Genomic DNA, 27,732 nt, shown 5'->3' on the forward strand with positions numbered 1-27,732 from the left:
GGTAAAGATGACCCTGTATGCGAGACAGCAAAAGAGACACAGATGTATAGAACAGTCTTTTGGACTCTGTGGGAGAGGGTGAGGGTGGGATGATTTGGGAGAATGGCATTGAAGCATGTATAATATCATATAAGAAACGAATCGGCAGTCCAAGTTTGATGCATGATACAGGATGCTTGGGGCTGGTGCACTGGGATGACCCAGAGGGATGGTATGGGGAGGGAGGTGGAAGAGGGGGTTCAGGATTCGGAACTCATGTACACCCGTGGCGGATTCATGTTGATGTATGGCAAAACCAATACAATATTGTAAAGTAAACAAACAAACAAAAAGTTTGGTGTGTTTAGAACAAGAGAGTTCGTGGAAGATAATATTAAGAAAACAAATGTGTATAGGTATGTTTCATTTGTTTTTAGCAATGAATGTTTCATCATTTTTTTGTAATCTTATTTCATTTTCTTTTAATCTTATTCAATTATGTTACCCAATTATTGTCTCTTTTATTTAAGTAGAACTGATTTGCAATATTATATTAATTTCAGGTTTACAGCATAGTGATTGAGTATTTTTACAGATTATATTTTATTATTATAAGATATTGGCTATATTTCTATGCTGTATATTTTTGTTGCTCATTATTTTATACATAGTAGATACGTCTTAATACTAGATCCCTAATTTGTCTCTTCCTCTCCCCAGTGGTAATGACTGGTTTGTTTTCTGTATCTGTATAGCTGTTTCTGTTTTGCATACAGACTTACATGTGTTATTTTTTAGATTCCATGTGTAAGTGATATCATACAGTATTTATCTTTTTCTGACTTATTTCACTAAGTGTAATATTCTCTAGATTTATCCATGTTGCTGCACTTGGCTGAATTTCATCCTTTTTCATGGCTAATATTCCATTGCATGTGTGTGTACATACATTACATTTTCTTAATCCAGTCATCTGTTGATGGATACTGGGTTAGTTCCATGTCTTAGCTACTGTAAATAGTGCTACTATGAACATTGGGATTCATGTATCTTTTTTAATTAGTTTTGATTTCTTCAGATGAACAGTGTTCTGCCTATTTTCTCTTCTAGAAGTTTTATGGTTTCAGGTCTAGAAGAGAAAATTGGCAGAACACTTTTTGATGTAAATCATAGCAACATTTTTTTTTTTTGGATCTGTCTTTGTATACCCGTTTGAATTTATTTTTGCATATGGTATAAGGAAATATTCTAATCTCCTTCTTTGACATGTAAGTGTCCAGTTATTTCAGTGTCACTTGTTGAAGAGACCTTTTGCATTGTATATATTCTTACCTCCTTTTCCATAGATTAATTGGCCAGAATTAACCATAGGTGCATGGGTTTATTTCTGGGCTGTCTGTGCTATTGATCTATGTGTATGTTTTGGTGCCTGTACCATGCTGTTTTGACTACTTTGGCTTTGTAATATGGTATGAGTCCTGAAGCATGATATCTATAGCTTTGTTCTTTTTTCTCAAGATTGTCTTGGCAATTCAGGGGCTTTAGTGGAACCATGTGAATTTGAGGATTATTTGTCCTAGTTCTGTGAAAAATGTCATAGATATTTTGATAACAGATTACATTAAATCTGTAGATTGCTTTGAGTATGGCCATTTAAAAAAATATTCTTACAATCCAAGAATACAGGGTATCTTTCCATTTCTCTGTATCATCTTCAGTTTCCTTCATCAGTGTTTTATAGTTTTCAGAGCATAGGTCTTTCACCTCTTTGGTGAAGTTTATCCTAGACATTTTATTATTTTTGATGCAATTTTAAACAGGATTTTTTTTTTTTACTTTCTCTTTCTGATAGTTCATTATTAGTGTACAGAAAAGCAACAGATATCTATATGTTAATCTTGAATCCTGCAACTTTGCTGAATTCATTTACTAAACCTAATGGGTTTGGAGTAGAGAGTTTAGCATTTTCTATATAAAAAATCATGTCATTTGCAAATAGTTATAGTTTTATTTCTTTCCTTCCAATTTGGATGCTTCTTGTTTCTTTTAGTCTCATTGCTGTGGCTAGGACTTTGCATACTGTGTTAAATAGATGTGATGAGAGTGGGCATCCTTGTCTTTTTCCTGAATTTAAGGATAGGCTTTCAGGTTTTCATTGATGAGTATGATGCTAGGTGTGTGTCTGTCATAAATGAGAATGTTGAGAAAGTGAAGTGAAAACATCAGTTGTGCCATCATGTCCAACTCTGTGGGACCCCATGGAAATAAGGAAAGTTGCCTTATTGTTCAAGGTGGAAACCATGAAATTCAGGTTGTTGCCGCAGGCTTAGTGGGGAAAAAGTGCTATCTGGTTACAGGGATGTGGAGGCAGGGCTCTGTCCAAAGGCTGCCCAGGAAGGGGACACACCACCTCGCCCCTACAAGAAAGTAGAGAAAGTCTTAGTTCATCCCCCAGCCCTGCAGGAGAGGGACACACACTTTTGGAGACAGAGATGAAGGACAGAGTTCCTCCTGCAGACCCCCAGCTGCAGTGCCCACTAGGGGAGGGGTGGCTGCAGAGGGTTTTCTAGGTGTTCAGTGTCCAGCTCTTTTGCCACCCCATGGGCTGCAGCCCACCAGGCTCCTCTGTCCATGCAATTCTCCAGGCAAGAATACTAGGTAGTGATAGTTGGTAGTGATTCCCTTCTCCAGGGAACCTTCCTGACCCAGGGACTGAACCTGGGTCTTCTGCCTTGCAGATTCTTTACCATCTGAGCCACCAGGGAAGCCCTAGGATGTTGAGAAATCTTCTCTATACCAACTTTGATTAGAGTTTTGTCATCATAAATGGGTGTTATATTCTGTCAAGTGGGTTTTTGGCATCTATTGAGATAATCATATGATTCTTATCCTTCTTTTTGTTAATGTGGTATGTCACATTGATTGATTTGCTAATGGCGAGCCATCCTTATTTCACTAGAATAAATCCAACTTGATCATGATGTATCATTCTGTTTATGTATTGTTGGATTCAGGTTACTAACATTTTGTTTATTTTTGCATATATATATTCATCAAAGATATTGGCCTGTAATTTTCTTTTTTGTACTGTCTTTGTTTGATGTTGATATCAGGGTAGTGGTGGCCTTATAGAATAGATTTAGAAGTGTTTTTCCCTCTTCAATTTTTTGGAATAGTTTGAGAAGAATTATTTCTTTTTTTATATGTTTAGTAGAATTCTCCAGTGAAGCCATCTGGTATTGGACTTTTGTTTCCTAGGAGTTTTGTTAATTAAAGATTCAGTTTCACTACTAGCTATCAGTTCAAATTGTGTGTTCCTCCTTGATACGATCTTGGCAAGTTGTCTCTGTCTAGAAATTTGTCCATTTCTTCTAGGTTGTTCAGTTTATTGGCATCTAACTTTTCATACTATTCCCTTATGTTTTGTATCTCTGTGGTATCAGTTTTTAAAAAATTTTTATTGGCATATAGTTGATTTACAATGTTATGTTAGTTTCAGATGTTCAGCAAAGTGAATCAGCTATACATACATGCATGCTGCTGCTGCTAAGTCGCTTCAGTCGTGTCTGACTTTGTGCAACCCCATGGACCGCAGCCCACCAGGCTCCTCTGACCATGGGATTTTCCAGGCAAGAGTACTGGAGTGAGGTGCCATTGCATACCCATTTATCACTGCATATAACTTTTTCTGTCCCCTCACTTTCAGTCTGTGTGTCTGTAGCCCTGAAGGAAGTCTCTTTTGTATATCTCATCAGCCACTCTATGTCTTTTGATTGGAGAATTTATCCATTAACTTTTAAAGTAATCATTTATAGGTATGTATTAACTACCATTTTAATAGTTGTTTTCTGGTTGCTTTTATAGTTATTCTCTGTTCTTTTGTTTTCTTGTGGTTGACTTTTTTATTGTTTTTGTGTACCTTTCTTTTTGGTTTTTGGTATATCTATTGTAGGTTTTTGACTTGTGGTTATATGTGGTTCATATATCTTGACCTGTAATTACATTTACTTGTTTTAAATGTATAGTCATTTAAGTCCAAATACATTCCAAGAGATATACATTTTCTACTTCCCTCCTCCCATATTTTGTTTTTATTATCATAGTTTACATCTTTATGCTTATCACTGAACTGTTTATTGTAGTTATAGTTACTGCTAGAATTTTTTGCCTTTTAATCTAGGTACTGATTTATTTAAGTGGTTGATCCTCAGTTCAGTTCAGTTCAGTCGCTCAGTCGTGTCCGACTCTGTGACCCCATGAATGGCAGCACTCCAGGCCTCCCTGTCCATCACCAACTCCCGGAGTTCACTCAGACTCACGTCCATCGAGTCCATAATGCCATCCAGCCATCTCATCCTTTGTCGTCCCCTTCTCCTCCTGCCCCCAATCCCTCCCAGCATCACAGTCTTTTCCAATGAGTCAACTCTTTGTATGAGGTGGCCAAAGTATTGGAGTTTCAGCTTTAGCATCATTCCTTCCAAAGAACACCCAGGGCTGATCTCCTTCAGAATGGACTGGTTGGATCTCCTTGCCGTCCAAGGGACTCTCAAGAGTCTTCTCCAACACCACAGTTCAAAAGCATCAATTCTTTGGCGCTCAGCCTTCTTCACAGTCCAACTCTCACATCCATACCTGACCACAGGATAAACCATAGCCTTGACTAGACGGACCTACCTTAGTCGGCAAAGTAATGTCTCTGCTTTTGAATATGCTATCTAGGTTGATCGTAGCTTTCCTTCCAAGGAGTAAGCATCTTTTAATTTCATGGCTGCAGTCACCATCTGCAGTGACTTTGGAGCCCCCCAAAATAAAGTCTGACACTGTTTCCCCATCTATTTCCCATGAAGTGATGGGACTGGATGCCATGATCTTCATTTTCTGAATGTTGAGCTCTAAGCCAACTTTTTCACTCTCCTCTTTCACTTTCATCAAGAGGCTTTTTAGTTCCTCTTTACTTTCTGCCATAAGGGCGGTATCATCTGCATATCTGAGGTTACTGATATATCTCCCAGCAATCTTGATTCCAGCTTGTGTTTCTTCCAGTCCGGCGTTTATCTTACTATATATTTGCCTTGCCTAGTGAGATTTTCCCTTTCCTGTAGATTCTTTCTTCTTTTCTATTTAGAGAAGATCCTTCAGCATTTCTTTTATGATATGTTTAGTATTGATGAGTTATCTTAGTTGTTGCTTGTCTGAGAAGTTCTTTATCTCTCCTTCTAGTCTAAATTATAATCTTGCTGGATAGAATATTCTAGGTTGCAGGTTTTATCCTTTCAGCATTTTGAATATATCATGCCACTCTCTTCTGGCCTGCAAAATTTCTGCAGACCAATCAGCTGGTAGCCTTATGGGGAATTCCCTTGTATATGACTCTTTTGCTATCTTTAGAATTCTCTAACTTTTGCCATTTGAATTACAATATGTCTTAGTGTGAAGCAGTTTGGAATCTCCTGTGCATTCTGTACCTGTATCTGATTTCTTCAGGTTTGGGAGGTTTTCAGCCATAATTTCCTCAAATACATTTTCAATCCCCTTCTCTCTTCTTCTGGAATTCATATAATGAAAAATGTCAGAACCCTTACTATTATGCCAGATATCTAATTGCTTTCATTTTTAAAACATTTGCATTCTTTTATCCTGATTGTGTGATTTACATAATTCTATCTTTCAGGTCACTTACGTATTCTTCTGTATCACTTAGTGTGTTATTCATGTTTCTGGTTTATTTATTTAGCTATTATTCATTTCTGAATGGGTCTCATTTATATTTGCTAGTTCCTTGCTACAGTAGTGTTTCAATCAGTTATTTTCCTTAACTCAGTTGACAGTTTTTGACGTAGCTATGTCTAGTTCAATTTATTACCAGTGTTTTGCATTCTTTAGTTGATAACTTGTTTATTTCTTTTATTATTTTTTTTCAGAGGTTTTCTCTTGCTCTTTCCATTTGGAGTAGTTCCACCCTTCACTTTGCTTAACTTTCTCTGCCTCTGTGAATTTAGGTTAAACAGTTATTGTAGCCTTGAAGTGGTGGTCTTTGTGGGAGGATCCCTATACGGACTGGGGCTTCCCTGGAAGCTCAGACGGTAAAGCATCTGCCTGCAATGCAGGAGACCTGGGTTCGATCCCTGGGTCAGGAAGATCCCCTGGAGAAGGAAATGCAAGCCACTCCAGTATTCTTGCCTGGTGAATCCATGGACAGAGGAGCCTGGTAGGCTATAGTCATGTACCTAATGCCTTTGGTGGGAGGACTGGATTTTCTGTATATGCTTGTCTCATGTTTCCTCAGGGTGTGTGGGCAGCTATCACCTTGGTAGGTAGTAAGGCTGGAGATGGGGTGGAAGGCTACAGCTGATGTCAGATGTGAAGCAGGACTTCCTGTCTGCTCAGTGGCCATCACTGCCTGGTGAGGGTCAGTGTCAGGGTCAAGTCTGGCAATCAAGTTGCTAGAGAAGAAGCCCTGAGGGTCAAGCTCAAGCTGACTCCTTTCCCTTTAAGTATCTATACCAGGACCATTGCCCCAGAGAGCTGTGCTGAAGCATGTGGGGCTTATACGTAGACAGAGGTCCGATGCACAGCCTGTGTAGGCATCTGCTGCTTCACTCAGATGCAGCCTTGGTATGAATCCCCCTTTGTTTCCCACAGCTGCCTCCTGCCTCCACCACCCCCAGCCCTGTTGTAGAGCTACTCTTGTAGTCTGGCAAGGACCCGTGTGGACTCAGCATGTATTGGTAGGTTGGTTGTGGTAGAGGGGCAGCTCTCACTCATCTGGGTGGTTCCTGGTGTGCTGCTGCTGCCCACCTGGGGCTCCTCCTCAGAACGGGTCACCTTTGTGACCATGGTCTGGTCTTCCCCCTCTTCCTGGCTGCCCCAGATCCAGTACTGCACTGTGGTGTGAAGTAAGCAGGGCCAGGTCATTTGCTCAGTTCAGGCTGGGAAGTGGAATGAGGCGTCTTTGGCAACCTAGTAGCCTGCAGGGTAGACCTCTCTCTGCCCTGCTTCGAGAGCTAGTCAGCACATGTGCAGTGTCCAGGCTTCTCCAGCCTTTCCATCTGACCCAGTTCCTCCAGCCAGGCAAGGGGGTCTCTCTCCTCTGCATAGATCCCCAGGATCTGGGATGCCCAGTCTGTGGCTTGACCTACTCACTCCATGGGTCCACTCTTGTCACCTCCCTTATCCTCTGAGTCCCCTTCTAAGGGCCCAGGTCTAGAACCAGTCACTTTTCTTCTCTCCCTACCAGAGTATATATGTATCTTTCTTAGCCTTGGTTGTAAAAGGGTTCTTCTGCTAGTTTCCAGTTCCTTTTAAGTGAGACTTATTCATTCGGAGAAAGTGAGTTCCATGTCTTCTTATTCCATCTTGATCTCTTGTGTTTCAAATTTTAAAATTATAGGATATGTAAATAAATTGCACAAAAATATGTATATAAAGACAAATATTTACCCACCACTTTTTAATGGAATCATACTAGATATTGTTACATAACCTGCTTTTTCTCTTAGCGGTGCGTTATGAAAATTTTTCTGTTAGTATACCATTATATCATGATTTTAACAATTGCACAATATTATGTTATATGAAATTGCAATTTATTTTACTGAAATTGCAGGCGATTCAGTTGTTTCTAATTTTTTTCTAACATAAAATCTCTGCTCTAAACATCCCCATAGGTAAACTTTCACTCTTGTAAAGGTAATTCTAAATTCCCAGAAGTAGAATCGCTTGACCAAAGATTTTATGGATTTTTAACTTTTGATTGGCACATGCCATTTTGTACTATGTGATTCATAGGAATGAGTTAATGAGGGAAATGTTACACCAAGTCAAGGCAAGATGAATCAGAAATGGGACAATTATCAGAACTTTTTAGAACCCCTTCTTCCCTGGTGGCTCATACGGTAAAGCGTCTGCCTACAATGCGGGAGACCTGGGTTCGATCCCTGGGTTGGGAAGATCCCCTGGAGAAGGAAATGGCAACCCACTCCAGTACTCTTGTCTCTCCAGAGACGTCCAATCCCATGGACGGAGGAGCCTGGTGGGATACAGTCCATGGGGTCACAAAGAGTCGGACAGGACTGAGCGACTTCACTTCCACTTTCACTTAGGTCTCACCTTCTGCCTCCAGGGCTGGGCTGAAGTTGTGTGCACTGACCTTTAACATTTATTCAGTTGCCTCCCTTCGCCTGGGTTGGGAAGATCCCCTGGAGAAGGGATCAGCTACCCACTCCAGTATTCTGGCCTGGAGAATTCCATGGACTGTGTAGTCCATGGGGTTGCAAAGAATCAGACACGACTAAGGGACTTTCACTTTCCATTTGCCTACTTTTAATAGTTTTTCCTGTTTTCCTGAGCTTATGACACACAAAGCAGCCTCCTCAAAAAGAGAATTTCTCTGTGGCATAAATAGCTCGGCGGACACCCGCAGGGTAAAGACACAGGTTGCTGTCGTCAGTGTATTGTCTAGAGCCACAGACTTAGAATCACACCAATAGCCACCTAACAGGGAGTTTCCTTTGTGACTCATTCAGGCTACCTGGAGGTGTGAGCAAGGATTTCTGTTTTCATCTTTTCCCAGGTTTTTCTTTCAGATCCTTCTCAGCTATATCTAGCTCTAGTGACACTTGGGGGACCTTGAGCTTTACCATCTCTGAAGTAGGACTTGAGAAGAGGAGGGAGAGGATTTGAGAAGACTCAGATAAGAGATGGATGTTCCCAAAATAGAACAAAGCACAGAAGAAAGAACCAGATTTCAAATGCAAGGAAGCTTGAGAGGGAGAAGCGAACTGGGGGCCACTATTTTGTGCAAGGCAGTTCGGAACTGTTTTTGAGGCAAGAAGGGTGTTTCAGGTGAATCTTTCTCTTAACAGACTAACGTGGCTCAGGAAAGTGACAATTAATTCAGCCTTTTTGTTTTAGGGCCAGATCTGCCCTTCTCCTTTTTCTTTGGAAAATGTTGCTTCACTAAATCTTACCTTTTTTTTTTTTTTACCCTCAAGGACATGGTGTCACCAAAGGCTTATTATGAGAGTAAGAGAATTATCACTCAAAATTTCAAAAAATTTAATTATTTAACATAGATCCATTCAAACCCATTTTTATGTACTTTTATAGACAGTGTAAATATAATGCTGGGAGAAGCCAGGAATATAAGGAGTTTAAAAAAAAGTGTTTTATCAGTCATTGACCTCTCAAAATGATCAGCTGTTTTAACATTATGTAGTTATACTCATAGTTGAACATAATTGTTTCTGTACATTTTCTTTGAATTCTTTGTCCATGTTCAGGTTTAAAGTATGACAGTTATCTAGTCTTTATCAACCCACCCCCTCCCCCACACCGGACTTGTGGTTAAGAACATTCACTCCAGCTAAAGCCACACCTCTTTGGTCTGAATCCTAGCTTCACCTCTTGTTACTGGCTATGTAACTTTGGTCAAATTTCTTATACTCTGGGCTTCAGTTTTATCATCTGTTAAATGGGGATAATAATCATACCCACATTAAAGGGTTGTTTGTGGATTAAATGAGGATCTATGTATGTGTAGTGCCTCACCTAGGAAGCCACATAAATGTTAACTATTGTTGCCCTTATCTCTTCTATCATTTCTGAACATCAAGAATAGAACCACATTTTCCTATAATCCTATATAAGGTCTGCTGCTGCTGCTGCTAAGTCACTTCAGTCGTGTCCGACTCTGTGCAACCCCATAGACGGCAGCCCACCAGGCTCCCCCGTCCCTAGGATTCTCCAGGCAAGAGTACTGGAGTGGGATATAAGGTCTATTAGCCGTAAATCACCTTGCTGAAGGAAACCATAAGAGAAGATTTTAATATCATCCACGTATCCTTTGTTATCACCAGAACAGAGATTTCCAAAATATAATAACACTTAGCATTTGTTATACCTACGAATTTCCAGACACCACACTACGCCTTTTTGTATCACTTCTTTTAATCATCAGCCATATAAATGAGGACTTGCATTTTCCCATTTTTACAGGTGAGGTTTCAGAGGCTTAGAGAGGTTGTGCTGAGGTCACAAGGCCAGTGCATGGCAAATGGAAGCAGAATAAGTAAGTAGAGTAAGCCAGGTCTTACTTAAGTTTGGGGTTTTCCTGGTGCTTCAAACGGTAAAGAATCTGCCTGAAATGCAGTAGACCTGGGTTCAATCCCTGGGTCAGGAAGATCTCCTGGAGAAGGGAATGGAAACTCACTCCAGTATTCTTGCCTGGAGAATCCCATGGACAGAAGAGCCTGGTGGGCTACAGTCCATGGGGTAGCAAAGAGGCAGACATGACTAACACTCACTTATTTAAGTTTAGTCTCCTTACTACCATAATTAGATATATTATGCTGACCAGACGGAGAAGGCAATGGCACCCCACTCCAGTACTCTTGCCTGGAGAATCCCAGGGACAGCGGAGCCTGGTGGGCTGCCATCTATGGGGTAGCAGAGTCAGACACAACTGAAGCGACTTAGCAGCAGTGGCAGCATGCTGACCAGAGTTACTAGGACTGGTATTCTTCAGTAGCAATAGTTGTTATCCAGAGTAGCACAGACTCAGGTGACCAAACTGGCCACTCACAGTGGCCTCAGCTTACTAAATATCTCCATGCTAAGTGGAACCATTATCTCACATGCACCAACTGGAAACTGTCAGATATCATGTTCGTCATCCAGCTGCTGGTTGACCAGAGCAAGGAGACTTCCTTTAAGTCAACCAACCTTGTAACCCCTTACTTGATCAGGCACACATTGGAATGTCCACCACTATAATCTGCATCAACCTTTTTATTTGGGTGAGCAAACAAGCAGAACTCTCAGGGTACCCAGCATACACAATCTGATCCACTCCAGAACCATATTAATGCAGGTCTCAAGAGACAGCCCAGAGAAGGCAATGGCAACCCACTCCAGTACTCTTGCCTGGAAAATCCGATGGATGGAGGAGCCTGGTGGGCTGCAGTCCATGGGGTTGCCAAGAGTCGGACACGACTGAGCGACTTCACTTTCACTTCTCGCTTTCATGCGTTGGAGAAGGAAATGGCAACCCACTCAAGTGTTCTTGCCTGGAAAATCCCAGGGATGGCAGAGCCTGGTGGGCTGCCGTCTATGGGGTTGCACAGAATTGGACACGACTGAAGCAACTTAGCAGCAGCAGCAACAGCAGCAAGAGACAGCCAGGTTAGAACAGAACTTCTTTGCTCTACAACCAGCTAGTTGGTTCAGGGATCTTTTCAGGACTGAGAATGAGAGGGCAACAACTGACTGAAAAATTCAAGAGCCCCATCTCAGGTAAACCAACAGAGATCTTTGGAAGGTTCAAAATGCTTCTATTAACATCAAGAATTAGAATCAGAGACTTTGGAAAACTCTAGCAAATGCCATGATGCTAGGAGCTTGAAGAAGGAAGGGGAACCTTGAACCCACTCTTGAACATCATGAACATTGTTCTGAAAAATAATCCTATTATGGAACCGTATGTTCCCAGTATGTTTAAGTGGAGTGTTTACCATTTCCTTTTGAGAAACATGTATCAAATTACAGTTTGGAAAGCAAATCAAATAGTACTGCTGGTTGTTCATTCTCTTCTCTGCCTTGTGTTCCCTGAAGAATAGACACACTATTTTTCTATTTTAATTAGAATTAATCTTTCTTTGAACTTGAAATATACCAGGACTTCAGATACATCACAGGAAAACTAAGTGCTAGGGGGTAACCCTGCAAAGTGCAAACGTTCAGGTTAACAGTATCAAAGTGAAAAGTAGTTTATTCAATAACAAAATGTTGATTTTTAAATTTTTTATTTTATATTGGAGTATAGTTGATTAACAGTGTTTCAGGTATACAGCAAAGGGACTCAGTTATGTATTTATTCTTTTTTCAAATTCTCTTCCCATTTAGGTTATTACAGAATATTGAGCTGAGTTCCATATGCTATATAGTAGGTCCTTGTTGGTTATTGTGTGTGTGACATTGTGTATATGTCAGTCCCAAACTGCCAACTTATCCCTCCCTGCCACCCTTCCCCTTTGGTAACCATAAGTTAGTTTTCTGTTTTGTAAATAAGTTCATTTGTATCTTTTTTTTTTTTTTTTTTTTTTTTAGATTCTGAGTACAAGCAATATCGTATGATATTTGTCCATCTCTGACTTACTTCATTTAGTATGGTAATCTCCAGGTCCATCCATGTTGCTGCAAGTGGCATTACGTCATTCTTTTTAGTGGCTGAGTAATGTTCCATTATGTGTGCATACTACATCTTCATTATCTGTTCCTCCATCAGGGGACATTTAGTTTGCTTCCGTTTCTTGGCTATTGTAAATAGTGCTGTAATGTAAATAGTGCATGCATCCTTTTGAACCATGGCTTTCTCTGCATATATGCCCAGGGGTGGGATTGCTAGATCATTTGGTAGCTCTATATTTAGTTTTTTAAGGAATTTCCATGTTTGTCCATAATGGCTGTACCAATTGACATTCCCACCAATAGGGTGGAACGGTTCCCTTTTCTACAAACTCGCCAGCATTTTTTGGTTTGTAGACGTATTGATGATGACCATTCTGTCTGGTGTAAAGTGATATCTTAATGTGCTTTTGATTTGCATTTCTCTAATAATTAGCTATACTGAGCATCTTCTTTGGATAAATGTCTACTTAGATCTTCTGCCCATTTTTTGATTGGGTTGTTTGGTTTGTTTGTTTAATATTGAGCTGCATGAGCTGTTTATAAATTTTCAATATTAATCCCATGTCAGTTACATCATTTGCAAATATTTTCTTTCATTATGTGGGCTTTTCATTTTGTTTATGGTTACCATGATTGTGCAAAAGCTTTTAAATTTAATTAGGTCCCGTTTGTTTATTTTTGGTTTTGTTTCCATTACTCTGGGAGATAGTTTGAAAAAATATTGCTGTGATTTATGTCAAAGAGTGTTCTGCCTATATTTTCCTCTAGAAGTTTTATAGCATCCAATCTTACAGTTAGATCTTTAATGCATTTTGAGTTTATTTTTGTATATAGTGGTAAAGAATGATCTAATTTCAGTTTTGTACATGGTGGCTGTCCAGTTTTCTCAGCATCATTTATTGAAGAGACTGTCTTTCTACATTGTATAATCTTATCTCCTTTGACATAGATTAACTGACCACAGTTGCATGGGTTTATTTCTAGGTTTTCTATCCTGTTCTGTTGATCTATACTTGCTTTTTGTGCAGTACCATACTGTATTGATTACTATAGATTTGTAGTATAGTCTGAGGTCAAGGAGCCTGATTCCTCCAGCTCCATTTTTCTTAAGATTGCTTTGGCTTTAGGGTCTTTTGTGTCCCCATCAGATTTTAAGACTTTTTGTTCTAGGTCCATGAAAATAAATGCTATTTTTAATTTGATAGGGATTTCATTGAATATGTAGGTTACCTTGTGTAATATAGTCATTTTCACAATATTGATTCTTCTAATACAGGAACATGGTATATCTTTCCATCTGTGTCATCTTTGATTTCTTTCATTGGCATCTTATAGTTTTTGGAGTACAAGCATTTTGCATCCTTAGATAGGTCTATTTCTAGATATACTATTCTTTTTGATATTATGGTAAATGGGACTATTTAATTCCCCTGTCTGATCTTTCATTGTTAGTGTATAGGAATGCAAGAGATTTCTGTACTTTAATTGTGTATCCTATCATTTCATCTGCCAACAGTGAAGGTCTTCCTTCTTTTCTAATTTGGATTCTTTTTATTTTTCTTCTCTGATTCCCATGGGTAGGACTTCTAAAACTATGTTGAATAAAACTGCAAGCGTGCACACCCTGATCTTGTTTCTAATCTTAGAGGAAATGCTTTCAGCTTTTTACCATTGAGTATGATATTAGTTGTATGTTTGTCATATATGACCTTTATTATGTTGAAGTACATTCCTTCGATGCCCAATTTCTGGAAAGTTTTTATCACAAATGAGTGTTGGATTTTGTCAAAAGCTTTTTCTGTATCTATTGATATGACCATATGGTTTTTATATTTCAATTTGTTGATGGGGTAGTTCACACTAGTTAATTTGTGGATATTGAAAAAATCTTTGCATCTCTGGGATAACCCCATTTGATCATGGTATACGATCCTCTTAATGTTTTGTGGGATTTGCTAGTATTTTGTTTAGGATTTTTTTTGTATCTATGTTCATTAGTGATATTGGCCTGAATTTTTTTGTGTATGGTATTTTCATCTGGTTTCAGTATCAGAGTGATGGTGACATCATAGAATGAGTTTGGAAGGGTATCAAAGGTTATGTGTTAACTCTGTTCTAAATGTTTGATAGAATTTGCCTGTGAAGACATCTGGTCCTGGACTTTTGTTGGGAATTTTTTAATCACAGTTTCAATTTTAGTGCTTGTAATTAGTCTGCTCATATTTTCTATTTCTTCCTGGTTCAGTCTTGGGAAATTGTACCTAATTTTTTCATTTCTTCTAGGTTGTCCAATTTATTGGTGTATTGTTGCTTGTAATAGTCGCATGAGCCTTTGTATTTATGTGGCTTCCATTCTAACTTCTTTTTCATTTCTAATTTTGTTGATTTGAACCCTCTCCCTTTTTCCTTAATGATTTTGGCTAAAAGGTTTCTCAATTTTGTTCAACTTCTTAGAGGACCAGCTTTTAGTTTCTTTGATCTTTGCTATTGTTTTGTCTTTATTTCTGCTCTGATTTTTATGATTTCTTTCCTTCTGCTAACTTTGGGTTTTGTTTGTCCTTCTTTCTCTAGTTGCTTTAGGTGTAAGGATAGGTTTGAGACTTTCTTTAGAAACAAGAACTTTAGAACTGAGTTCAGGAAACAGAACTAACCATTATTCATGTTATTGCTGGCATCAGCTTCTTGCCTCAGCCATGCTTTTCTTGCCTGTAAAATAGGCATAATCATGACAATTTAGGTAGCTGATAAGAGGATTAAGTAATATGGATTTCAGAGCACTTTGTAAACTGAAAGTTGGTATAAAATGCAGGAAGTTATTATTTACACTGAAATCAACTCTCAAAATGTCTAAAGGAATAGAAACCATCAGAAAATGAGAATGAAAACTTTTATGACCAGAAAGGGAATTTTCTTTTTAGTTTATCATGTAGTTCCCCTGTGTGCTAGGCATAAATAATATTTATGTATTCTATATTATCTTTTATCTCATTTAGGTTGTATCTTTCAGTGATTTGAAGTGATTTTGCCTCCCCCCAAGCTGGGTATAACTGAGCTTTGTCTGTCTGGTGGCCAGGACCATGTCAAGGGGTTTAGCAGGCAGCTATATGCTCAGAAAGACTTTAGGCGTCCTGTCTGCTGCTGAGTAGGAGTGTGTGCCTACCATGGTGGGTATTTGGCCTGAGGTGTCCTAGAATGGGATCCTGTTCAGTGGGGCCAGGTCTTGGTGAGTAGTGGTCTGCCTTGAGGGCTCACACCAATGAGCACTCCCCAGAACTACTACTGCCGGTGTCTTTGTTCCCTAGTGACCTCCAGCTGCCTCTGCCTCCACTGAAGGAGACCCTTCAGTACTAGCAAGTGGGTCTGGCCCAGGCTCTTATGAAGTCACTGCTTTTGTCACTGGGTCCTGGTGCACACAGAGCTGTGTGCACCCTCCAAGAGTGGAGTTTCTTCTTCCCCCAGTCTTGTGGAAGTCCTGTGATCAAACACTGCTGGCCTTCAAAGTCAGACTTTCTGAAGGCTTCACCCCTGTTGCCAGTCCATCAGTCTGGGAAGGCTGATGTGGGACTCAGAACTTTCACTCCTGTGGGAGAACTTCTGTGATATAATTATTTTCCAGTCTTTGGCTCACATCGCCCCTCCCCCAGTGAGCATGGGATTTGATTTTATCACAACCGTGCCCTCCTACCATCATAATAATGGACTTCCTTCTTTGTCTTTGGATGTAGGATATCTTTTTTGTTAGGGTCCAGCATTTTTTTTGTTGATAGTTGTTCAGCAGTTAGTTGTGATTTTGGTGTTTTCCTAAGAAGAGTTGAGCTCACATCCTTCTTACTCTGCCATCTTGCCTCCATCCTGAATCCCCACAACGTTGATTTTGTCGACCTACAAAATGGGTTTTCTCAGCTAATACAGGGAAGGTACCGCTGTCCTTACACAGAGGGTGAAGCGAAGGCTCTGCGTAGTTGGTTAGTGGGTCTCAGTCTGGTTGGAGAGCTTTAACGAATGTCAGCGCTCAGGCTGCGTTCTAGACCAAGGGAACAGAAACCCAGAGTGGAGCTCCCAATCTGGTATTTCTCCAAAGCTACCCTGGTGATAAAAATGAGTAGAAGCAGGAGTTCTGACCTGCCAACATGAGTCCTCTTGAACTTTTGACTTACCTCTTTTCTTCTTTTAGGTCAGTGTCATTGTCTCCATTTCTTTTTCAGGGGCAAACTTTTATGGGTAGAAATTTTAAGTGTTTTTCCCTTTGTCAGTTTTTATAACTCCTCTAACTGGTCATTAATCAATCAAACATCAGGAATTCCCTGATCTCTTAAACTTCACTTGGATGCCAAACAAGGTTTCTTTTCATATGAACCAGTGCGGTGAGTGTGTGTATGTAAGTAAGAAGTTTGGGTTTCATATTTACGGGGGTAAATAAATATTACAAAGGCAAAAACTTGTTTAAAGTCCTTAGTGACCGAGGAATTAGTATATAAGTAAAATTTCCATTTGAATTCTCAAAGAGTGAAACCAAAAGGGCATAGAAGAGAGGAAAGCGTAGAGAGGAATATATGCGTTGTTTAAGGAAGGATGTCTTTCAGTCACTAGTAAAATTAGGGCCATAAACCAGATCTCTAGTGTCTTTTTATGACTTAGAAAGTGAAAGTCAAGTCTGACTCTTTGCAATCCTATGGACTATAGCCCTCCAGGCTTCTCTCTCCATGGAATTCTCCAGGCAAGAATACTGGAGTGGATTGCCATTCCTTTCACCAGGGAATCTTCTTGACCCAGGGATCGAACCTGGGTCTCCTGCATTGCAGGGGGATTCTTTACCATCTGAACCACAAAGGCAGCCCTTTTATGACTTAGGTTATATGGACTTTTCAAATAAAACTCTCTGATTTTAAGAATAATTTTATGTTCTACCACATTTTTAAATACCTAGGACTGTAAAGTTAATATGTCTTTAAAGGGTGTTATAACTGCCCAGAAGTTTAGAATCATTACAGTAACTCAGAATTCTGGACCACTTATGGATTCTCTTGGGATCTGGCTCTGGTGTATTATAAAAATAATTACTAATATTGAGCACTCATTAAGTACTAGGCACTGTTCTTGTTCACGTTAACTTATTTCCCTCACAACCATATAAAGTAGGTACACTTCTTGCGTGTCAAGTGAAACAGCCAGAATCCAACTAATTTTAAGTAAATTTCCCTTGTTCCTTGGCCTTTCATAGTTGCCATGCTTGAGCTGGGTTTTTTTAAGAGAGCACAGCACAATCAGAGGGTGGGGGACTTCATGCCAGGCTGCCCCAGCACCTCCATCAAACTCACCTAAGAATTTATAAAAATGCATATCCCTGTGTCTTTTTCTCAGAGAGTCTGATTAATTGGGCAGAGGGTAGAGCCCCAAATCTTTAAAAAAACAAAACAAGGATCTCCCGGTATTTTCAGTCCACGCTTGATTGACATTATGCACAGTATCTAAAACAGTCCTCCCTGCCACCAGTTATTCCATGGCGACACTCATATAGTCACTTACATGATTTGAAGTCAATAACCATGCCAACATTTCTTACCCATTTTTAAGAGCTCAATGACTCTGTGCTGTGTGGTTTAACTTCACAAATACTGGCACAATTTCATCACTGGCAGAATCTTCAGGTCTAGCCATCACTTTGAATATTTCATCTAGGTCATTTATTCTTTTAAAAGGAGATATTGTCATCATTAGTCAAGTTTAAGGGTAGACATGTATGCTGCTGCTGCTGCGTCGCTTCAGTCGTGTCCGACCCCATAGACAGAAGCCCACCAGGCTCTCCCATCCCTGGGATTCTCCAGGCAAGAACACTGGAGTCGGTTGCCATTTCCTTCTCCAATGCATGAAAGGAAAGTCGCTCAGTCATGTATAGACTCCTGCAAAAAAGAAAAATCCCACCAAAATCATTTATCTGAATTTAGTATTGTGATATATTCTATGTACCACCCAACAGTAAAGTTAGGAAACCAGAACCCCTGAGTACACACAGAAGAGCCCAGAATGCCCCTTTGATGAGACTTCTGTCACTACTATGAGGAAGCTCTGAGCCCCTCACATTGTCAATAATTCACAGGTGCTGGGTGACAGCAACCCTGCCTCCATAAGCAGGCTGGACTTCAGTCAAAATCACTGTCAGCATCAGTTCCTGAGCACAGACCACTTGAGAGTAGAACAGCTGGCCCCCAGCATATGCTAAGAGTCGAGGCAAAGATAAATCATTCCAGGGTGGAGCTATACACAACACGGAAACCCTTCATGTGACCTTCAGGGTTTGAAGAACTATCCCCTTTACAGAAGAAATGTTTAAAGCTTAGTCTGTAGGTAGTGATAAAGTTTGAGAAATTCAGTTAAAAATGTCATTTCTGGAGGAAAGGGGAGTGTGTTGGCATAGTCCTGCATATTGACCAAGTGACTTGGCAAAGGCCAGATGCAGAGAACAATCATGTCCTGACTCTCTAATGTGTGGTTTAATTCCAGCCATACTGCCTCCCAAACGTATCTTTCCTGTTGGTGATTCACAGTTACAGGGACCAAGGAGGCAGAATCAAAAGTCTAAAATTAACTTTAAATGTATTAGAATTCAAGGTGAGAATTAGAAATAAAAATTCCTATTGTGTAGGTATAGTTATAAACCCATATATAAATTATTATTAACAATTACTTAGTTTGTAGCAATCGCAATGGATATCTGACTCATATAGGTTTGTATTTAACAGTCTAAGTTCTGAATACGCCTGTACTGTGGCAGCAGTTCTTGTTTGGATGTCACCCCGGGGAATGGCATGTGCATTGCTTTTGCCTTGTTCAGCCACAAACAGGGCTTGGGCTTGGCATTCAGGGCCAGGCTTGGCTGGACCTCATCTACAGTCTGTGGTCTGCCACCATGCACACTAAGCAGCGGTGAGAGAAGGTGGTTTGGGGAGACTCCATCACACTTCATTTGGAAAACAGAGTTGTCTCTGTTGAAATTAAAGCTAATAGTTTGGATTTACATGTGTTTCTACAATTTTCTTCTACAGCTTTTGAATTGCAAAACAAAGATCTGATGTATAATTCCAGTAAGTAAAACCTACCTGGCTCAGAGGCCCAAACATGTTTCATTTATGTGATAAGCTAATCACTTGGGTTGCTAACTTTCAGAGGCATTTATAAACAGGAACCTATTATTATTAGGACTCCCCTGTGCTATTCACATCAATGGGCTATTGAAAAAATGACTTGAGCGAGAAGAAATCCCTGCAGACCCAAGAGGGCTCAGTAAAGTCTTTGATTTTGTGCCTCATTCACTTCTGGCACAGCAGCAGAGATGCCGTCCAGAAAGTCCAGGGTTTGAGTGGAGATGGGGCACCCAGGAAGCCTAGAGTGCCACATACTATGTGCCAAGGGAGGTAAGCAGGCCAAGGATGCCAGGTCCCCATCCCTACAGCCTGGCGGAGTGGGTGAGAGAGGAAGGCGAAGGCCCCGCATCCCTAGCCACCACCAGCAGGCATGTCAGCACAGAATACCATCTCAAGTGTTCCTCAGCAGTAGCTGAGCTGTAAGTGGCTGTCTCCCACCTTGAACTCTGTTCATTTACATTCCTTGTTCAGCTGTCTGTCCTTGAAAATTAATAGCCAAGTGACTTTTTTTTTTTTTTTTTTTGAGGCTGCTGCTGTGGCAGTTCCTAATAACTGTTAATAATGAACTGCAAGAGACGGAGATTTGTCTCACCTGGCTTTTACTTGCCAGCCACCGTGAGGATCCTGATTCAGGCTGCAGTGTGTGGCCACGAGTGTTACATGCTGCACCGGTCCCGCAGGACAGGATAGCCAGCTGCTACACCTCCTCCTTAGTTCTCACCGGTGCAGGAAAGAGTGCTCTGTGGAAACCTGTCTCAAGTTTTCTGAGTGGAAGGAACAGGGTAGCCTAAAAGGGACTGAGAAGAGGAAAACATGAGCCTCCCTAGGAGAGAAAGCAAGGTGTAGGCTGAGAGTGGCTCTGAAAGCAAACAGATTTGGTTTCAGAATCCTTGCTCTATTGACAGACACCCTATCCAATAGGCAGACTATGACAACATCACTGTTTCCCAGATTGTAAAAATGGTTTAATAATGTCTACTCTACAACGGTTAGATTGAGGGTTCAGTGAAAATATCCATGTAACTATGGCTGATTCACATTGTTCTATGGCAGAAACCAGCACAACATCGTAAAGCAATTATCCTCCAGTTAAAAACTAAAAACATATCTATGTCATATGGGTAGCACAGAGTAAGAAGTTTGCCTCTGTTATAAAACATAGGTCAGAATCTATCTGTGGGTCCATCCCGCAGACCCTCAAGGTTAACCAGTTCCCTTTCAGAAAGAGAGCAATTATCCTCCAGTTAAAAACTAAAAACATATCTATGTCATATGGGTAGCACAGAGTAAGAAGTTTGCCTCTGTTATAAAACATAGGTCAGAATCTATCTGTGGGTCCATCCTGCAGACCCTCAAGGTTAACCAGTTCCCTTTCAGAAAGAGACACTGCAGATTCAGTAGCCTCTGAGAAGCCTAAATAACCTCTCTCCCATGGTAAAGCACAAGAATCTACAGGCTTATGTAAGCAAACATGCTTTATGTATCATCCCCATTGGAGCTTGGGCTTCCCAGGTGGCACTAGTGGTAAAGGACCCTACCAGCCATTGCAGATGTAAGAGACATGAGTTCAATCCCTGCATCCGGAACATCTGCTGGAGGACACCTGGCAGCCCACTCCAGTATTCTTGTATGGAGAATCCCATGGTCAGAGGAGCCTGGAGGGCCACAGTCCATAGGATCGCAAAGAACGAGACATAACTGAGTGACTTAGCACACACACTGTTGGAGGTGGCAACAGAATAGCAACAGAGTGGAGAAAGCCATCCAGATATCACACATCTACACATACCCTTAGACCATGATACCTTGTAGCAATAGCATACCTGCTACTGCTGGCTTTGCAAATGTGAGTGCAATTTGACAGTTATTAGTATTTATTCTAAGTTGACTGTGCAACATATTTTGCAGAGGTAGCTGAAAGGACTTTGATATCAGTAACTCAGTGATCGTATAAAAAGGAAGTTGAATATCTTACAGGTCCTGTTACATTATTAATAAAGGGAGCTATTTCAGATCCATCCTCACCTCACCTTTTAATGAACACATCTGGGCAGCTCCATTCATGTTGTCTTCCTAAAACAACAAAAATAGCTACCCTTGCTTTGTACCAGAAACATAAGCATTTTACATTTAATAGCTCAATTTAACAAAAGTACTCTAAAGTGAGCGTTACTATCCTCATTTCACAGATGAGGAAATTGAATCTCTAAAAATTAAGTAACTGCCTGGGGTCACACACTCCCTTACAAAGGAAGAATTTGAAACTCTCTGGCTTAAATGAGCACTAAACCCTTGTGCTTTGTTCACCAAGTCAGTTTCGTCCTACTCCTTGTAGAGAAAGACAATGTGTGAATTCCCTAGCCTCAGAGAAAAGATGCATTCAGGATTATTGGTAAACAAAGAGCTTTGAGGCTGCCTATTAGGATGCCAGGCACAGGGGAAGGTGAGATAATACAGTGAACAGGCATTTGCCTGAAGGCAGAAGGCCCAGCTCAGGCCTTAATGTGGCTTCTTGCTTGCTGTGTGATTTGCACCCATTTATTTATCCTCTTTGAGCCCAGTATCCCTACCTCTAAAGTTTACTACCCTCATAGAATTGTTACCATCAACAAAGAACTGTGGTATCTGTGGGAAGAAGAACTTGACCAAAGTCACCTATAACTCACCCACCACCAAGCCCTCGAGTCCTGTTTACCAAGGGATCCTCTTGTTCTGACTACACAGACTGGGACTTGCGAGAACAAAGCTCTGTCCTGATCTCGGGGTTTCCACTGAAGGCTTGATTCCAGAGTACACGGCTGAAGCTTCCAGCACTCCACAGACCTCTGTAAGTGGCTAATCGGTCATTGTCTTTTTCTTCTTCCTCCTCAGACACATTTGCAAGCAAAGTGGCAGCCACCCAGGACCAGTATGCGGATGCGTCCATAGGTAACGTCACAGGCAGCAACGCGGTGAACGTCTTCCTGGGCATCGGCGTGGCCTGGTCCATCGCTGCCATCTACCACGCGGCCAACGGGGAACAGTTCAAAGTGTCCCCTGGCACGCTAGCTTTTTCTGTCACTCTCTTCACCATTTTTGCTTTCATCAATGTGGGGGTGCTGCTGTATCGGCGGAGGCCAGAAATTGGAGGTGAGCTGGGTGGGCCCCGGACTGCCAAGCTCCTCACATCCTGCCTCTTTGTGCTCCTGTGGCTCTTGTACATTTTCTTCTCCTCCCTGGAGGCCTACTGCCACATAAAAGGCTTCTAAAGGAACAATCAGATGTAGTAAATTTATATATATATACATATATATATACATAAAAATTATGTATAATGAACAGAGGAAACGCATTTGTCATGTCCACCCACCTGCTGATGGAATCCAGCTTCAAGAGCAGACTCTGTACTAGGGCCGGAGTGAGAAGGCATCACCTCCCGTTCCCAGGGGCATCGTCTTGTTGAACCAGGCATCTTTGCAGCTCAGCCCAGAAGGGCTGTGTTCTCCCTGGGTTCATAAATCCTTAAGTCTTTGATTTGTTTTCTGTTTTGGCTTGTTTTGGGTCGGGGTTGGGAGGTGGTTGATGTTAGGGTTTGGTTTTGTTTCTGCAGGGGGAGGATCAGGGTTTGTGCTTCTCTTGTGGGAGGTGATGTCCAATCTCAGTGGTAAAAATGGAAATCAGGAAGATGATTCTCCCTTTGCCCAAAAACTTTAAAAATTATTTTGGAGGAAGAAATGGGCATGGAAGAAGAAAGAAGCATGTCTTCACCATATTACTAAATTTCATGCTTATCTCTGGAGTGGGAGCAGAGGTGAAGCTCCCCCCAAGAAGAAACATGGGAGCTGGAATGGAGCTAAGAAGAGTCATGGTTCTAAATACAGTCTGATATTTAAAGATACTAGGCCTGGCACCCTTGTTCAACAGGTACAAAAACAACATGCCTAGATTCCCAGGAACATACAAAGTCCTTTCTTATCTCTTTAGCGCTGGACTATGATTAGCAAGGCCCTGATTCTGATGTTCCACACCCGCTGATTCCCCAGCCCTCCCATCCCAAACCCCTTTTCCTGCCCTTTACCCCTCATACAAACAGGAAGAATAACTCCATTCAAAAAGCACATCATCCTTTTCCATTTGCATCAGTCTGTGTCCCATGTTGCTATTGCCTGGGATGTCCATCAGTTCTGTTTTCCAAGGCATCTACGGCCTGCACACTCCTGTTCCAGTCATGAGGGAACATTTGCTCCTCTTTCATCTGCCTGTTTGGGAATGTTGTTGTGATACCTGTTACACAGTGCATGGATGAAAACTACAACAAAACAAAGCGTATCTGTATATAGTAGAGTATAGCATATACTGTTCTCCCATTTGGCGACATTGATTGGACATTGAAGACATTAAGTGAGTTTTCTTTTCACCTGAGTTGTAACTTTTGTGTTGTTATTGAGTTTGATTAGGGATAAAAGGAGAAAATGGCTTATTGTTCATGGATCTGCAGGTTCATTTCTAAGAAACAATAACTGTTACGTGGGAGTTAAAGCTATTGAGAGGACAGTGGACACGCGACAAAGTATCTTCAAGGAAAATTAGCCATGTGGTGCATTTCGAAGCCTTGAAAACTCACCTGTTGGTTCAGGAGGGCCGAGGAGAAGGGCTGTGTAGAGAAGGGTGCACGTTAGATGTGCCTGGGCTCTGAAAGCCTCCGTTCCTGGAACACCCCTGCCCCCAAAGTATTTATTTCACATCTGCTCTGTCTGGCACAGATGGTAGATAGTGCTGGTTTTTTCATTTTATTTTTTTATGTAAAAGGCTATTCAGAGCCCCATTTGTTTCACCGTCCACACCCCTCTGATAGTATCTGCAGTTCCTGAGGAGAAAAGAAGCCACGGTGAGCAACAGGCCTTCTCTACGTAGGGCTAAGGAGGAAGTGATTAAATGAGAGTGCCTCTCATAGGACTGCTCTGGGAGGTTTTTAACCCTGGAAATGGAATGGCTCTATTTCACAATATCAAAGAGTATGATAAACCCAACATTCCAAAGCTGTGAGTCCACAAATGAGGAAAAATGGAATGACTTAGGTCCCCTCTCAGACATTTCTCTATCCATAAAGAATCCCAGGCCGGAGACACCCCTAAGCCCTCTGTGTTGATTCAAAGATACTTAACTGATAATAATTTTCATTTCTTATTTTCTCTTCTTCCACTTAGTAATCACAATCATTCATCATTTAATAAACACTGGGTGACTGAACAAATGAGTAAATGCTGAGCACCCACTCAATCTGCCCAGTACTGTGCTAGCACTCGGGGACTACACACGCACCAGACAGCCCAGATCCCTATCCTGAGGGGGTCCACAGTTAATCCCTGAGTAACAGTTAACACAGCCACATGGAGACAGTGTGATCTTACAAGAAAAACACAATTGCTGAAATTATCTTGCCTAGATGTCCAAGATTTTCTTGATCTGAGAGAGTACAAGGCACAGGGTAGGAGCAGCCGTCTGTATCCTGAGCCAATCTTGCAGATCTGTACACCTTTCCATTTTAAACCAAGTAAGGAAATCCTGCTGATGACCCAGCTTCTGAGAAATCCCAATTAATCCAAATTTTTATCTTCAGCTGATCTTTGTTGGACAGCAGTACTTTTCCATGCCCCCTGCAGCTATAATTTCTCACATCTCCTGGAGCCTCCGCCCTGACCTGTCATGGCCCAACGTGCTGGTGGCATAATCCTAACCCATTTTTTTCTGAAGATTTATTTAATGAAAAGCTAGCCTAGAAACACCAAGTAAATAGTCAAGGGATATGAGTTGTTTAAACATTAGAAAGACTTTGCACTTCTTTCTAGCTATATTTGGAATGTTAATGATCCCATAGCAAATTTTCACAGAGGATGTTAAGAAATCTTTACCATTGGTCAATTTCAATTTCAAAGCTTTTTGGTTTGTTTGCTTTTTAAATTTTCATGTTATAGAGAAAATATGATTCTGGTTGTTCAGGGTTGTTTTAGTAATTATAGTCATGTAAAATTATTTCATTTTGATTATTTTATTTTGTGTGAATTGTGCACAGCTTAGGGGGGAGGTACACTAATTGTGCTGTTCCTTATAAATGGTACACATTATTGACACAGACAAATAAAGTTTCTAATGATTTCTGATTTAATCACTAGTGATCCAGCATATTCTGTATGGAATGTTTTCTCTCTTCTCATTGTCATCTACTTCATCTTTTGTTTTCATGTTTTGAAGAAATAAAGACCCAAAAGGTATTATTGTGCCATTGGTATCCTCATCCAAAAGAAAGAAAATAGATGCCCAGTAATCACTTTACAAATGTCAACCCTTGGTCATGCATTGTCTGCTTTTAATGTCCCAAGGGAGCACAGTGTCTTGACTGCTGAGACAAATGATACCTTATTCATCTAACTGTCTTTAAATTTTTCTTTAGAATTCCTCGTTATATTCATATATGGTCATGCATGAAACACCTTCCTATGTGAAGGTAATTTTCTTGGATCAACAATTAGTATGTATCCTGGGACCCAATCTTTGGTTTAACACAAAATAAGCAGCCAACATGTACTACTATAACAGTAAAAGGGATAATTCAATGACCACACCAGCCTTGACTAGAGCAACTATTCAGTAAAATGCTGTAGCCCAATGATTCTAATCTCTTATAAGCTAATTCTATGCTTTCAAGCCTTACTACCAGTGGAGATGTCACAGAATTTTGCTTTTACCATTCATGGCATAAGCACACCAAGTTTTTCCTTCTTGTAATTTTTTCTTGAAAAGCATACTGTCTGTCTTCAATTCTAAAGCTGTTCTGATAGGTGACTGTCATCTATTAGATTTCCTAATATATACCTCCCCTCCAGTGGTCTATTAATAAAAAAATCACCATACACATAGTTTTATGCACAAGGGACTTGACTCATTGTTGATCCCACAGCCCTGCTCCTAACCTGTCAAAGTGAGATTCACCAGTCTATGCTGCATACATCTGAGAGTGTTGTGGGAGCAATCAGAAAAATAACAAATATCCTCTAATAGATGACGAAGTCCTGCATTCTCTAATGGTGACAAAACTTCACTTTCTCAAGAATGTAAATCAGCTCCTTTAAGATTTCCTTCAGTGTTTCCTGACCCAAGAAATGAAATCTCTCTTGATTATGGTTTTCTCTGTCTGATAGTGGGCAGTTATATCCAGAGCAAGTCTTGGGTACAGTTTCACAACTTCAAGAATATCTGGTCATTTCATAATCAACCATGTACAACACTGGATATTACCATAATCTCCAAATGGCACTTGGTTTTTGTTGCAGTCATCATTTCACTTGGCCAAGAGAAGTAAAATTGAGCATTTCAACTGATAAACAAGGGTATTACATAGACGAGACATACAAAAATCATATTTATCTTGCAGAGAAAGAAAGGTGCTGTTATGAGTGGATTCATTAGCTTTCTTTCAGTTCTACTTACAGGTTTTAGTAGTGGATTGCATTTCGGTTCTTCTTTTCAACCATCATATTCCTATCACTTCTAATCATATTCATCGCCTTCCATCAGTGTGTGTCATGTCAGTTGGTCCTGTTGGTATTCCACCTGCAAAGATAGCATAGGAAGGGGAAACGACTGTAAGAGAGATTTTTTAGAGCTTAATTGGGCCACAGTTAATCATCTCCCCAAAGAGAGAATGTCTTGCCTATAGAAGGAGCAACCACTAAATGGTGGGACTCCCAAAGGAGAGAGTGCGTCAGCTTCCCAGCCAGCAAGAAACGGGTGAGTATGAAGCTGTCTGTGACTTTTTTCTACCTGTCAAGGTATCTGAAAACATGCATTCAGAGGCTCTTCCAATTTCAGTTTTGTCAAAGGTCTTCTGATTGAATCTCCTATGGAACTTTTAAATCACTGATCATAGTATAAATTATTTTAATTGGTTGCCTTGTAGAACAGAACATTATAACTCTGAAAAAAGCAACATAACGTTGTAGTTAGAATTATGACCCATGTCTTTATAGGAAGAGTTGCTTGCCCAGAATTGCCTGGTAATCAATGTAGTGTTTTATGGATGCTTGACCTACTCACATTCTTTAGAATCATGCATCCTAACCTTTTCAAAGATCCAGAGAGGTGTCCCCTTGGGAATATGCAGCCTTAACCTTTCTTTTCCTAATTCCCAAACTTTGTAGCTCTTCCTTGGCTACTCCCATTATATTCATTTCCCTTAGTAGTATTCACCATTACCTTTCAGCAATGTGGAAAAGGCTCATGCTAAAAATTCTCTGGGCATGTTTTTCTGAAAGTGAGCTTGTCATTGGAAAATCAGATATTAATATAATGATATTTCACCTAGAAAACAGTCTTTGGATCTTAGTGTGGATCTCTATAAATGGTAAGGACAGGATTAGACCCTGAAGCTACACACAGCAGCTGTTCC

At 40.6% G+C, this 27,732-nt stretch overlaps 1 protein-coding gene and 1 long non-coding RNA gene across 11 annotated transcripts in view; one reads left to right on the top strand and one right to left on the bottom strand.

Annotated features, from left to right (window-relative positions):
- Positions 1–25,558, top strand: part of SLC8A1 (solute carrier family 8 member A1) — a 458,773-nt gene extending 433,215 nt beyond the window's left edge. For all 10 annotated transcript variants that reach the window (XM_012173106.4, XM_012173120.4, XM_060412238.1 and 7 more), the window contains one exon: positions 22,179–25,558. In XM_012173106.4, the coding sequence (XP_012028496.1) occupies positions 22,179–22,555 (377 nt within the window). In that variant the 3' untranslated portion in view covers positions 22,556–25,558. The remainder of the gene's footprint in view (positions 1–22,178) is intronic.
- LOC121819066 (uncharacterized) lies at positions 16,605–22,182 on the bottom strand. Its single transcript, XR_006059230.2, has 2 exons — positions 19,900–22,182; positions 16,605–18,065 (listed from the first exon to the last, which is right to left on the bottom strand). It is a non-coding gene; the product is annotated as an uncharacterized LOC121819066 (long non-coding RNA).
- Positions 25,559–27,732: the final 2,174 nt, after the last annotated feature.

This window comes from Ovis aries, chromosome 3, assembly GCF_016772045.2.
Source record: "Ovis aries strain OAR_USU_Benz2616 breed Rambouillet chromosome 3, ARS-UI_Ramb_v3.0, whole genome shotgun sequence".
NCBI classification, from domain to species: domain Eukaryota; kingdom Metazoa; phylum Chordata; class Mammalia; order Artiodactyla; family Bovidae; genus Ovis; species Ovis aries.